Source organism: Arvicanthis niloticus, chromosome 18, assembly GCF_011762505.2.
Source record: "Arvicanthis niloticus isolate mArvNil1 chromosome 18, mArvNil1.pat.X, whole genome shotgun sequence".
Classification (NCBI taxonomy): domain Eukaryota; kingdom Metazoa; phylum Chordata; class Mammalia; order Rodentia; family Muridae; genus Arvicanthis; species Arvicanthis niloticus.
Window position 1 is genome coordinate 13,417,643 of NC_047675.1, and position 14,710 is coordinate 13,432,352.

General features: G+C 38.6%; 2 protein-coding genes across 9 annotated transcripts in view; one reads left to right on the plus strand and one right to left on the minus strand.

Annotated features, from left to right (window-relative positions):
- Itfg1 (integrin alpha FG-GAP repeat containing 1) overlaps positions 1–11,257 on the minus strand; it is a 137,751-nt gene extending 126,494 nt beyond the window's left edge. The window contains exons 1-5 of the mRNA XM_034523105.2: positions 10,904–11,257; positions 9,122–9,194; positions 6,358–6,503; positions 5,080–5,137; positions 2,292–2,366 (exon numbers count right to left, since the gene is read on the minus strand). Coding sequence (XP_034378996.1) covers positions 2,292–2,366; positions 5,080–5,137; positions 6,358–6,503; positions 9,122–9,194; positions 10,904–11,108 — 557 coding nt within the window. The 5' untranslated portion in view covers positions 11,109–11,257. The remainder of the gene's footprint in view (positions 1–2,291; positions 2,367–5,079; positions 5,138–6,357; positions 6,504–9,121; positions 9,195–10,903) is intronic.
- A 56-nt stretch (positions 11,258–11,313) lies between these two features.
- Phkb (phosphorylase kinase regulatory subunit beta) overlaps positions 11,314–14,710 on the plus strand; it is a 171,014-nt gene continuing 167,617 nt past the window's right edge. For 2 of the 8 annotated variants that reach the window (XM_034523101.2, XM_076915554.1), the window contains exons 1-2: positions 11,351–11,469; positions 13,397–13,505. In XM_034523101.2, the coding sequence (XP_034378992.1) occupies positions 13,454–13,505 (52 nt within the window). In that variant the 5' untranslated portion in view covers positions 11,351–11,469; positions 13,397–13,453. Of the gene's footprint in view, positions 11,470–13,396; positions 13,506–14,710 lie in introns of all 8 variants that reach the window. The other 6 variants (XM_034523102.2, XM_076915555.1, XM_076915553.1 and 3 more) reach the window with 3 other exon arrangements.

The following is a 14,710-nucleotide window of genomic DNA, read 5'->3' on the forward strand; positions in this document are numbered from 1 at the left end:
ATCTTATCTGAATAATTTTTTGTTTATAAATGTTCTCTTTTTATTTTTACATATATTTACTTATTCTGGGAGGGTGTGTATGCCATAGCATCCTTGTGGAGGTCAGAGGACAACTTGGGTGAGTTGATTCTCTCCCTCTACCAGTATGTGTCCTGGAGATCAAAGTCATGCTGTCAGGCTTGGTGGTTGGCACTTACATGTGCTGGGCCATCTCGCTGGCCCTCCTTTCTTTTATGAACCTTCTCTGTAATGTTTCATAGTTCTAGCCCATTTATTTTCCCTCCCACTTATAACATTACCCCCTTTCTTCTTTCTCTTCCCCTCTGCCTTTTACTATTAGCACCCTTAGCTCTAAAAACAGATAGAGTAATCTCCCAACAGTCGTAGTGCTTCTGCTTCTTCCTGACTGCAGGAAGTGAACAGTATTTTTACTGCATGTTTACATTGGGAGTGGAGTCAAATCATTGCTTCCATCCTACAGTTGGTAGCCCTCTTAATTAGCAGTAGGAAACAAATCCCCAGACACCTGATCAAGAAGACATATAAATAAACAAGATTGGTATTTGGACAAATACCAATCTTCAATGTCTAACAAAACAACAACAACAAGGGCTGAGGAGGCAGGAGACAGGACTCCACCACAATCTCGCAACTCCAAAATCCTGGAAACTAACAAAAAGGAAGCAGCTGAAAGATCTTACACAGTGATCAAAGCACTCAGCTATCAGAAGACACATGAAGTAAGAGAACCGACTCAGGATGGGATAAGAAAGTGACACAGTGTATGAAGATGTGAGTAATACACTGAGCAACTTCAAATGCATAGTGGGAAAGTTTGGCAAGAAAACTGAGAATCTATAAAAGGATCAAACAGAAATGTTGCAAATAAGATCATCCGTCAAATCAAAAAACACAGTAGTGCTGTTTCAGTGATGTACACCAAATGGAGATGCCATGAAATAACAGCCAGAGTCACCCGGCATGCCCTCAATCACTGTTGACTGTGGGCTTCCTGGGGAGTCCTAGCCTGCTGCAGCAGGGACAGGGATCACATCATTTTCTTGCTCCTCATATTGTTCCTTTTAGAAATGGCCCTAAACCAAAGGAGGATCTGCTTCTAAGTTATCTCTACAGTATGACTGCTTTCAGATATTTTGTAAAGATGAAAAAAAGGAAATCAGGTTTCTGATTCAAGATTCACGACAATTCTTTAAAAGTTCATTATGATACTCGAACATTTATACTCTTTATAAAACACTTTTATAAAAGGTGACAGAGAATCTAAGTATTTTTCCATAAGACATCTTAAGTATGATTTACTCATGTCTAACTGTAAGTCACATTAGGAAACAATCATAAAAGCATATTTGTCTCAAAAACAGACAAATCTGCTGGAGCTCCAAATAACTATCTGAAGACACACTAATAGCGTAACTCTCTGAAATTCCTCAAAGGCCAAGCAAACAAAACAAATATGCCCTCTATATATGAAGAAAAAATTTTCTTACCAGTTACAGAAACAAACAAACAAACAAACAAACCCAAAACTCAAAACCAAAAAACTGATTGAAGGTCCCTCACGAAAGGTACCAGGACATCTCTAGTCCTGACTTAGGAGGGAAGTTGTATTGAAATCTAAGGGAATTGAGGTATAAAACCTTGAACCATTTTCTCAAACAATACAAAAAACTCCATCTGTCTATCCTCCATCCATCCATCCACCCATCCATCCATCCATTCATCTATCCATCATCCATATACCCATCTATCCATCATACATCATCCATCCATCCACCCACCCATCCATCCATCCATCCATCCATCCATCCATCCATCCACCTTGATCAATGACAAAGTTCACACTGAAAAGTTTCCAAAACTAAAGGAGGTGCTAAAATTTTTTGGTGAGTATTTGTTTGCTGTTTATTTTACAAATGAAATAAAGAAGCAAAGCTTCTGAAGTAAAGTATGGGAGCTGACAAGACAATGATGGCTCTGGTAGACTATTTATTGTATTTAATGTTCATCAACACATACTGCACTACTATTTACATGAAGTAAAAATTGCATATCTACTTCTAGAATGAATGAAGGTAGCTCTACATGCAAAATGGTTACAGATCCAATTCAAATTCTTTTAGAAAACCAAATATTCTCAAAAAAATTTTTTAAAACAAGCATTTCCAGTAAGTTGACTTTTCTTCAAAGATTAAAGCAAATGTTCACACACAGCCCTGGCACCAGCAAGAATACGTAGGATTAATTACAAAGATATACTCCTATTCACTCACCCTCCTAATAGTATCTGTGGATGGCTGGATTCATTTGTGATACCAAACACATCAGGAATTAGATCACCATTGAAGCTGAAAAGAAAATATTTTTAAAATTAGGCAGCTGTTTTAGTAAAATGCCACTTTTAACTTAGCTTCCAGGAGTGTGGAGCATTACCATATGCAACAATGGCCATTTGTGGCCAAAAACGCAGAAGTAACAGCTGCCCCTTCCAGGATGCACCTGCTGCAATAAGCTTCCTGAAGTAACAATAAGAACTAGATTTGCATTAAGAGGAATCATATCATTTGCTATCTACCTAAAAACATATAATACAGTTAAGTCAGTGAATAAATATAGATATATAACTTAATGAAAATTTCTCACCTGGGTGACAATGTTTTCTACAAGAGTCAAAGACCATTTTAGAAAAACCCCAATATCAGGTATACAAGCTTTCTTTTGAGTTGTCCGTCAGGGTTGTTCAAGATACTCCCCAAACATTATATGCTATTGCTATTTCCCTTGTTTGCACCCCCAGAGGTGGAAGGTAGGTCTCTAGTGCTGAAGAGACCATGGGCATCAGACACAGGGCTCAGAGGTCCCCGAGCTGGAACTCACCTGAACATCTTCTCCCTGAGGACTAGCTTTCATGGTAACAGAGGTTATAATGAAAACTTCCAAAGGAGGAAAGCAATCAACAGTCTTACCCAGCTATGACTCCTATGAGCCACAAGAACATCCAGCTTTGTACAATAACCCTAAGGGTACAGTAGTGGTATGTCTATGTTGTTGGTAAACATTAGCTCTTTAATTGAACCTAACACCATCTTACCAATGGAGAAATCATATCTGATACTGAAAACCTAGTCAATTACCCTAGGCAGTGAAGTTTCATTCTTATTGCAACAATGAACACCATTCATTCCCAATGATACATCTACAACACAATTCTTGAGTCTAAGCTCAGGGATCATTCATTGTAGCTCAGAGGACGGAAAGATTGGGAAAGCCAGAGAAATGTGCTCTCACCATTTGCTATGAGATTATATCTTCTAAGAATGCCATAGACCTATAAAGTCTCATCGACATGACTGCCTACACATGAGTTTTTATGAACGCTACATAATATAGGGCATGGCTTCTTAAAGGACTGGTTGTGACATCAAATGGGATTTAATAATTGAATTACAGTTGCAACATATTTATTTAGCAACATTAAAATGTATTTGAATTTGTAACAACCAAAAATTAATTTGAAGTCAAAAACATGATGAATCTGAGGTATTTTTTGGTAATTCTCACCTGTCTTGCATTACATAATCGCCCCGTGGCTTTGGTTATAAATTCGAAACAACCACTGTGCACCATCCAATGGCAATCAATACACTGCTGCCTGAAAACCCTGGCTCACATCAACACTATTCCATGGTATGAACTGCAATTCTCTGAGTATATGGAGGTTTTGCTGTTATGGAATATTGGTTTAATTACAGAGAGAAAACAGGCATTTTCCTACTGTCATTTCTCAGCATGCAAGTAAAAAATTAACAACTATTTGAATTGTATTGTTAGCATGTTTGATTTTTAAAATTAATTTTTAAGTTGTTCACTTAATTTCATTAAACAATTCAATAATGGCTTGTGGTTAGGCAGAGTTTATAATAATCTTTGAAATTTTAAGCAAACATCTACCAATCATAAAATTATGTATAAGGGGCACTCTTAGCAGAGATGTTAAAAAAATTAATATCAATCATCTTTAGAAAACAATAAAGATGCTCTACATCCTGCACTATGAAATTTTCAACCAAGATTTAGTTATGTAAAGGTGAAAAGAACCCCTTCCCCTTTGTAGGTAAAGTTGACTACTCTTAAATTAACAGTATAATTTATACGTATAAACCACTATTATTTTAAAATAAAGTTTGAATGAATCACAATCAGAACATTTGACCGAAATACCTCTTATCACACACCTATATAGCAGAGTCATTTAGAAAGTGTGGAGAGGGGTTAGAAGAAAAACATTAAGATGTCCAACAGTGAAGGAGACAGCGTTAATTCCAGGAACCTTTAGACTAAAAAATAACCCATAAAATAATCCCTAGCTGCTATTCATACCTGTGGTTGGCTTTTATAACAATGAAGAAACCTCCACAAATATGAAAGAAATCAAACCAAGTAGTCAAAAAGTAGAAACTCTGGGTTTTTATTTCAGGCCTGTGATTACTGTTGCTACGGCTATGAATGGTTTTCACTAAGTGTGTGCGGGATCACTGGAAACAAGACGTGACCGGACCTCATGTTCCAAGAATTACCTTTACCTCATTATCAGTATTATCTCGCCTCTAAATTTAAATTTAGTCATTGTTGTATAATTTGAATAAATAACATGAAGAAAAATTATTTTAAAGGATTAAATTTTCTTCTTAATGTGTTTTTCCCCATTTCTGAGGAAACCTTATACTCTTTTATCTGTCAATCAACATTTTCAACTCAAAAATTGCTATTTGAATTAAAGAATGTTGCACAACTACCACATCATTATAGATCTACAAGAAACAAATATGAATTTCCCAAAACAAAAAATCCATATCTTCCTTCAATTTTCTCTTTCACTGGTGTCTCACTTCCACATAGCGAACAAGTATGTTCGCTGTGTAATCTTGTATATAGGTTCCTATAATCTCAAGGGGGTGATTTAGTGTCAATCCTACTTAGCAATGTAGGTTTCTACCTACAAGATTTTATTTTACATTTGTAAGTTTTAAATTGTTTTAAGTAAAGCAAGCACATACTTACTCCATAATCAGTGGTTGGTCATGAAAAGTCCTATTAAGTATGGTTAGGTTTTTAGGATCTGTAAAAAAAAGGGTATATATGTATATGTATATGCATGTGTACAGACATACACACACACAGAGGCACAACAAGATGAAGTGCTGGGCATTTAATATTATTGTTCTTATACTCAAAGTACTCTTGTATTCTGTACATTATCATCTCTAATTTCTTGCAATAGCTATCACTATGGAGACATCAAAAGCTTCAGACTCAATTCATAGTTTCATTTGAGGTTCCCATATAAATATCTTTTAGCTGATTTTTTTCTTTACAATTTGGTAATTAACAAGATTTTAATGTAGACAAATAAAATATCATGTCCAAGCTTATTCCAACTCTGCCATATCCATGCTTTTTATAAGCAGCATCTGCACATGGTATTCTTGTAAATACTTAAGGATAAGTGTATATGTCAAGATTATTGTCTAAATTCCCAAATGTTGACAGAAGGCATACCAGTATTTGCTGTCTACTTCAGAATTATCATTTGCCTTTTCAGATAGGATTTCAAATCCATGAACGGACAGATATAGCAGACTGACTCACAACTTATGTTTTTTGTATTTTTCTGGAATGGGAAAACTCAGAAGCAAAAATGAGGGTTTTCCAGGTATCCTGGCATTTGCAGTGCTGAGCTAAATATAAGCAGTGATAACTAGGTTGACTGGTTTTTACAGGCATGTGCAGCGAGGCAATGTCTTTATATCTACTGCATCCATCTTTGTGTTTGCACAGTATTTGCAAACACAGTATTTGGAGGTATTTGGCAGCATTAAGAAATCAAGTGCACATCCATTTTGCTGATGAGACTATCAGAAAAACTAGTGTCCTATGGAGCAGCTGCTGTGCATCTGGCCACTTCTCATAGCTAAAGGACACAGTACCTTCTTAAGGTCATTGAGGTTTGTTTTATGAGATAAAGTCTCACATTTAACCCTGGCAGACATAGAACTCAGAGAGATCCTGTCTGTCTCCCAAGTACCATCATACTAGGCTTAAAGCTAATTCTTTAGTCACTCCAACAAGTCTCAAAGCTTACAATATCTTTTTTTCAAATGATCAAGAATGGAATTTGTTCTCTGGAAAGGATTAGTTTATGTTGCAAAAGAGAATGAACTGTCAAGAAGTTTTTACTAGTACCCAATAACAGAATATTTAATTGTTTTGAGAACATAACTGTTACATTTTTATTAAGAATATCAGCCAATAATAAATGCTAATGATTTTAAAACTCACCTAATGTTTGATTTTGTCCCCAGAAGATAACAGCTCCTAATTCATTGTTTGTATAATTTTGGGGAAGATATGTGAGCAGGACATCCATTTGCGAATCCCCATCATAATCACCAGGGACTACACTTGTTACCAATGCACTGAAATTCCTAAAGGAATAAGAATTTAAAAAATATCAGAAAAATTACAGCAGAAAAGAATATCTTTACCATGCAAAATATTTTCAACTCCAAACTCAAGATTTAATAGAAATAATTAAATGTAATATGTCCTTTGTATTTAATGACTTCTTGTGTGTATAGATCCTTCTGGTCCAGAAGAATTCATAATGAATAGAACACAGAGCAGCTTTATATGGTACCATAAATCTGAACTATATCAATAAAAAACCTGTTTCTACTGGCTCAGTAGGAGACTGCTTGTGTAGTATAGGTGAGGCTCTGGGTTTGACTTCCAGTATCACTCAAACATAAGCAAAAGGAACACAAGGGGCTGGAGAGATTGTTCAGTAATTAAGAGCACATGCTGGTTTTCCAGAAGACATGAGTTCCATTCCCGTACCCATAAGGTGGATCATAATCATAACTTTAGTTCCAGGGGGAGCCAATACTCTTTCTGACCTCGGAGAAATGCATGTATGTGGTACTTATACACACACTCAGGTACATACACATACATATAAAAAATAAATGTTTAAGAAAATAAAAACAAAACCACAGTGTAAAAATTTTTTTTGAAAACATTAAAATAAACACTAGGGGTTAAAAATGGTTGACTCCAAGAGAAAACACTAGATTGCAGAACTAAAAGGACAATTATTTTTATTTTTTAAAAAACAGACGGCTGAAGAAATGGTTCAGTGATTAAGAGAATGTACTGAGCCGGGCAGTGGTGGCGCACGCCTTTAATCCCAGCACTTGGAAGGCAGAGGCAGGTGGATTTCTGAGTTTGAGGCCAGCCTGGTCTACAGAGTGAGTTCCAGGACAGCCAGGGCTACACAAAGAAACCCTGTCTTGATCCCCCTTCCCCCCACTAAAAGAGAGAGGGAGGGAGAGAGAGAGAGAGAGAGAGAGAGAGAGAGAGAGAGAGAGAGAAAAGAACATGAACGTACTGCTTTTACAAAGAACAGGAGTTTGGTTCTCAGCACCATGAAAGGAAGGCAACTCACATTTTAAGAATACTTTTCTTCCCATCTCCTCCATAGTGATTAAAAAATAGTTTATTTAGTATGTGACTCTAATTCATACTGTATGTGAATACAGTAAACCAATATAAGTACATTTTTCATAATCTGTGTTTTGTGCAACATATAATCACTCTTCTCTTCTCATATAATTGAGTCCAAACGTTTTATTCCTTTGGAAGGATCCTAGTCCATTCTGCTTGCCTTTTCCCAGAGTCTAATTCTCCCAAGTGTACCCACTTCTCTGTCAGGTAAACCCTTTCACTTCTTCACAAATGTCATTCTCACTGCCATCCTTCCTAAATGCTGTGTACCCAAACTTAAACATTATACAGAAAATTTTATTCAAGCTATGCTGTTACGCTCCAATTCCATGACTATATGGAAGCTGCAATTTTGGTTTGCACTGACCCATCCCCTTCTCCTTTAGGTTAGAGCGAGCATTCAACTTGCTTCCTCAAATTTGCAAATCATGTTGGTTCACTGTCACTGGGGTCAATGTTTCATGTACTGCCAACCATATAAAAGCATTAGAACTATTATTTAAATTGCATTAAAAAGTTCATTTGAAAAGCTTGTGTGGTGGTTTGAATAGGTATGGCCCCCATAGACTCATGTGTTTGAATGCTTGACCTATAGGGAGTGGCACTGTTAGGAGGTACAACCTTGCAGGCTTTGAGGTCTCTGATGCTAAAGCTGTGTCCAGTGTGGCTCACAGTCTCCTTCTGATGCCTGGGGATCAAGATGTACAATTCTCAGCTCCTCCAGCATGTCTGCATCCATGCTGCCATGCTTCTAGCCATGAAAGGCAATGGATTTCATCTCTGAAAGTGTAGCGGAGCTGGCCCAGCTACAAGTTCCTTTGTAAGAGCTGCCATCGTCATAATGTCTCTACAGAGCAACGAAAGCCTGAGTAAAGCAGCCTGAGTTCAGTTCTGCCCATAATGTCTCTATAGAGCAATGCAAGTGTAACTAAAGCAGCCTGAGTTCAGTTCTGCCAAGGTTAGCATTAAAAACCCCCCATTTGATCAAAAGAGAAAACCAAGAAACAGGACAGAGGCCACTGCCTTTCTTCCACATGAAAACATCTTTAAGATGATGAGATTTTAAGAGTGATCTGCTTCCACAGGAACAATCAGGATGAGACATAGTACATTCAAAAAAGCATATTAGTGTGCAAGGGACTGTAGGATGTTTATATAGAACAGACCTGGAACCACCAAAAGTTATTTTTGTAAAGGGGGAGTATTTTCAAATTTTATTTTCAATGTTTCCTTTTTTAAAAATATATTTTATTTATTTGTATGTTAGTGGCATGTGTGTGCATGCTGACACCACAGTGTATAAATGGAGGTGAGAGGACAGTTTATAAGAGTCAGTTTTCCAGTTTTCTTCTTTCACCATGAGGATTCTGAGTATCTAATTTAGGCTATCAGACTTGGAGGTAAGTGCCAACTCACCAGTCCTCACCATGTTTAATTTATTTATTTTTCAAAAAACTGTTTACTACTCAGACCTCAGAACTTGGAATACAACCCATACTACTGCATATTCCTATTATAGTAATAAGGATATTATACTTACTTCAAGGATACCTTTACCTTGGGTTTAAAATACGGTGCACTCTGATCTGCCAAAAATACGATTAAGTCATTTCCTAAAAGAAACAAATAAATTATTTTTTTTTAAAAAAAATGGATTTTGGAAAATCATTCTGTCAGTGCTTAAAAAAATCTCCTGAGTACTGTTTCTCTAAGAAAGCTTTTATTCCAATTTAGTCAGACAGCGCTGCTTAGAATACTCATACAAATCTAATGAAACATGGAAAAGAAAAGAATGGAAAAGCATGCTTGTTCAAGGCAATGTGACACCATGGGATTCCATTAAGGGGCAGGTGGCATAATTTAAAAGAGCCATCCATATAAAGAACCCACTTTATACTGTTCTACACTGAGTATGAGACCCAGGTTTGATGTGCAGCAATCCAGAAAGCACACACAACCTTATTTATACTGTGCTACTGTTAAGTCTTGTGTTTTCCACATCCAATCAGGTCTCACTTAGATGAGGCTGTTTATTTCATTATACAGATCATCATACCACTGATGCAGGAATTCCTACTAAAACGTCTACTCACAGGTATACAATTCAACACATAAGCAGAAAAAGCAGGGACCCCCCAACTTTCCCTGTTTGCTTGCTCTAGTTCTGTCTTCCATATGGATGGGTCAATTCATGCTCACTGCGACAGACTTTCAGAAATGCTTAATCAAACACAGGACACCTTCAAAGCTAAGGAGAGTTTGGATAGATAGGCTCAGAATATTCTTGCAATGAGGGTAATCATTCAAATAGAGGGAAAACCATCCAGGTCTTTAAAGAGGTTCTGGGGTACCTGAAAGGGCCTTTAAAAGACCTTTTCAGGATCCTGTTACTCAGCTCTGTATGGGCTTTTAACTTTATTCATGGTCTTGGTCTTTAGCCACTTACTGATGCACTGTCAGCAGCAGATTTTTTTTTTTTTTTTTTTTTTTTAGGCTTAATGTGGTTAATGAACTCTCAATGGCAAGTTAGCAAAAAGAGGTGTGCAAGACTACATTAGCAATCGAGATGAGGAAGGGCCAGATGTATACTAAAGACCAGGTATCTCATGCTGGTGAAGTCTGTGGGGATTTAGCTAAGTGGTAGAGTGCTTGCCTAGCAAGTGCAAGGCCCTGGGTTTGGTCCTCAGCTCTGAAAACACACACACACACACACACACACACACACACACACAGAGAGAGAGAGAGAGAGAGAGAGAGAGAGAGAGAGAGAGAGAGAGAGAGAGAATGAGAATATGAATGAATATATATGGCCAAGGAGGCACTGCATTTAAATTAACAACAGATGCTTGTGTGAGTTGTGGAGAATTTGGTGCCTTTAAAGATCTTAACAAAAGGAAGGGCTGAGGATCGAGTGAATGGCAGAGGCAGTGCATCCCTCATAAGAAACTGTCAAGCTGCATTTTTTTCTGATCAAAGGGAGTGGAGCATTGGAAAAAAAGACGGGAAAGCAAACGCTTAGGCCAGAAACCAAGGCTCTTAGGAATCTGGAAGAACTTTGGCAGGCAGGTGATTATTCACTAGGTGAAGGCTATAAGTCTCTAGATGAAGGGAGGCTGGTGTGTTCTTAAGGGTTGGGCTGATGGTCAAACCGCGGGTTACTGGGTCAGGACCCAAGGTTGATAAAAACAGGGGAAAGCTGTCAAGGTGCTGAAGATAAAGGGAGAGCCAGAAGACTGGGAAATGCAAGAGGGTGGGTAACAGGGACGAGGGGGCGTGGGTACACTGGGAGGGGCAAACAGAAGGAGGGCCGGCAAGCACTGACTTTCCCGCAGCACGAAGAGGTCCGTCTGTTTGTCGGAGTTGAGGTCACCGAAGGCCGCCAGGGTGCCCCAGGCCTCAGCCCCAAAGAGCTCGGCCGTGACGTTGTGCAGAGCCCGCACCGGGGGAGGCCCAACGCTCAGCAGCGCGAGTCCCAAGAGCAGCGGCGCCAGCAGAGCCCTGGCGCTAGGCTGCAAGCCCGCCGCCATGGCGCCTTTGGCCCGGCCGGCCTCCGCCGCGCTTGACGGCAGCCGCAAAGCACCGTGCTACCGGCCGACCGAGAAAAGACTCGGGGTGCGAGCTCACGGGCAGCTCCTCGCTGCACTCTCACGCTGCCCGGGGGCTGTTTCTCCGAAGACCAAGAGACCAAGGAGCTAGGGCGCCGTCTGCCTGGGAGCTCACTTCCGGCTGGCGTGCCTCCCGACAGTGTCGCGCGAGGGGGCGGGGCCGTGCCGGCTATGCTGACTGGCTGTCGGGGTGGTGGGCACTGTGCGATGGCCGGGGCAGAGGGACTCATGTCTGAAGTAAGCTGGAAGCTCTTGGAACGACGAGCCCGGGCCAAGCGCTCAGGTTTGACTGCCTGTGACAACAACCTTCCCTCTGCTGGGTACAGGGGGTGGTGCTCTTCCGCAAGTCCCCTGGAGGGAGGCAGGTGGGATCTGTCCTGGGGATCGACTTGTGTCCTTAAGTTGTCTTCAGAAAGCAGTAGGCTTCCTTGCTGCCCTGGTCTTGTCCTTCTTAGTCCCCATTCCCTACCCGCTGCACTTCCCTCATTTAGAAAACTTCTGTTTCTCCCTGAAGTTATTTTCTCTCCAAAGTTAGTGGCAAGCTGACTTCTCCAGAAACTTATCCCAGTAAGTCAGCTAGTGACAAGTTCTTTGGAACCTGAACTCTCTTGCTGTGCAAAAAGTAGACCTTTATTTTTAGTGAGGTCCTAAAGAACTGGCGATTACTCCTGTCTTATATGTCCCCTTCACGGTCCTCAGCAATTTTGAGCTGTAGCCAGTTCTGTATGTCAGAAATTGAGGAAGACAGAGGCTGTGCCACAAGTTAAGTTAGTGACTGAGTTATGGCTCAGAATGAAATTGGCCTCTTCCCTAACCAAGTGGTCCCAGTACCTGTAGTTTCCAGTTGTGGTTCCCAACCATGGAGGTCAGAGATGCCAACAGACCAAGTGTCCTGAACTGACTTGTTCAAATTGCAAAGTCACACTGGCAGTTTAAAAGTTAGTACTCCGGATTAATAGCTCCCCAGAGAGCCAGCATTGAAACTGCCACTTTTGAAACTGGATATAATCTTGAGCAAACAGTGTGTCCTTAAACACAAGAGGTGGTGGAATGAGAAATCTTCAACCAAGAACCCTTTCCTTGTCAAAGATTGAGGAAAGATTGGAGAAAGTACTGTATTTGTTAAAGTATTGCCAATTTCGTTCCGTTTTAAATCTTTTTAAATTTAAATTTATTGTGTGTTTATTTACTTAGGACTTAGGAACAACCACATGAAAAGTAAGAGAAATTTTTAAAAAGCAGTTGACTCAAATTTAGAGTCAGTACAATGATTTGAAACAGTCGTCGGGATATTTGTTGCTTATATTTTCTTTTTTTGTGTGCGTCATACAGGAATATTGAGTTAGTAACTAACAACTGTGAGGCTGTGGGAGTATAAAAGGTGTTATAAAAAAAAGTCTATAAAGTTCTAGGCAAAGAGAATAACTAGTCTTCTGCCAGGGACTGGAGCCGTGACCCCCAGCATATATTTTTGCAACACAATTCTCTTAGTAATCCTATAGAGCCTATTGTTTCTTCAAGTCTTTGTTTTACTCAAATACATATCACAGCAACAAGCTTTAAAAACCTTACTTTTCTTAATAGGGTAAATTCTGTCTTAACTATTGTTGAGTGTAGTTTCTTCAATCTCAGCCACAGTAGATACCTAGATACTATTCAAATGCTGCTGTATGTTTACATGATAAGAGTAAAATTTACATAGAAGTAGAAAAAAAATCCTAAGATAGTAGTTGAGGCAAATCTTTAAAATTAGTAGTTATGTTTGCAGTTTCTAGTTCTTTGACTCTGAAAAATACAGACAGTTAATCTTGAGCCATATTATTTATTTCCTGCCTATCACAAAGAATTAATTTGATTCTGTGTACAACTTTTAGGAGAATATATAAATAGCCTTGTTTGAAACATGAATTAACCTATTCTTGGGACAGACTCCTCTTTGGCGTTCTAATCATTGTAAGATAGTAGCATAACAACTTTACTGTACAATAAAGGCTGCTACTGATGAAATGTCTCTTAGTAAGTGGGTATTATGTTTCTGTCTATTCATGTATGCAAACCTAATTTACCAATAAAGGAAATCAAATTCTCAAGTCATAAAAGACAAACTAAAATTATATAATGAACTTTAATTGTCTTTTGCACATTACATCATGCTAATAACTGCTCATATATTAATCTAATGCTGATTGCTTCTAACCTTCACTAAACAGTTTTAAAATTGGTGTAGTTTAGCCTGCAACGCTTATGATAAGAATCAACAGTTTGACATGGCCAACTCACCTGATGCAGCCTTCTCTTCACCTGCCTTGTTAAGGTCTGGTAAGTGTATAGACCCCAAAAGGGTCAACTGACAATTTTATATTTGTTGTTTTCAAAGGTTAATGTCACTATATGGTATTTTTTTGTTTCTTTTATTTCCCCTTTGGGGGACCCAACTGTGTGCAGCATTTCAGTTAGTGTTAGCTTGTTTCCATTGTATTTTGAATGTATCTTGTGGTACCCCAGGAAGGCAAAGGGTGGGGCCCTCTCATGACAATTGCAAGCTATTTGGTCAGAAGCTGTCCTTGGTGCTCAGGAACTGGAATTGTCTAATGGACTTGTCCAGTTGATTTTAAATTACTTTTGTCCATTTTTTAGGTATTGTAAATGGAGCTATAGTGTACATGAGTGTACAAGTGTCTCTGTAATATGTTATAAACTTCTCTGGGTACATGCCCAGATAATATGCTTATTTTTAGGTTTTTGACAATCCTTCAGCCCTACTTCCAAGGTTGTTTGATTAGTTTACACCCCCATTAGTAATTTGTAGCCATTCACTTTATCAACATTGACAGCACCGCTCTTGTCATTTGTAATCTTACTGATAGCCGTTCTAACTGGGGTGGAATGGAATCTCAGAGTGATCACCTCTTTTAAGAGCTCTATTCTTGTTTTGGTTCTTTAGCCTATGTTGTAATTTGGTTGTTTTTTAGACTTTAGTCTTTTTAAGTTTTTGTACATTCTAGTTACCGATTCTCTTCACTCAGCTATTTCTTTGGTTGTACAGAAAGCCTTTTAATTTCATGCAACCCTATTGGATCATTGTTGGTATTATTTCCTGTGCTATTCTGAAAACTCTTATCTATATGTTGAAATGTACTTGGTGCTTTTCCATCAAGCAATTTTGTGATATCAGGTTTTAGGTCTTATATTGAAGCTTTTAGTAGATTTGGAATTTAGTTTCGTGCTGGGTGAGATATAAGAGTCAAGCTTCATTCATCTGCATGATAATGTCCAGGTTTCCTAACCATCATTTGCTCAAGATGCTGTCTTTTGTCTAATATAAATTTTTGGCTTTTAGTGAAAAATCAGGTAGCTTTAGTTGTGGGAACTTCTAAGGCTTTGATTGCCTCTTAATTTATTTTCTTGTCTTATTGTTCTAGGTAGATTTCAATCACTATATTGAATTTAAGTTTATATAGTATTTAGATAGTAGACATCCTTGGCTTGTTCCTTATTATAGTGAGGATGCTTTGAGTTTTTCT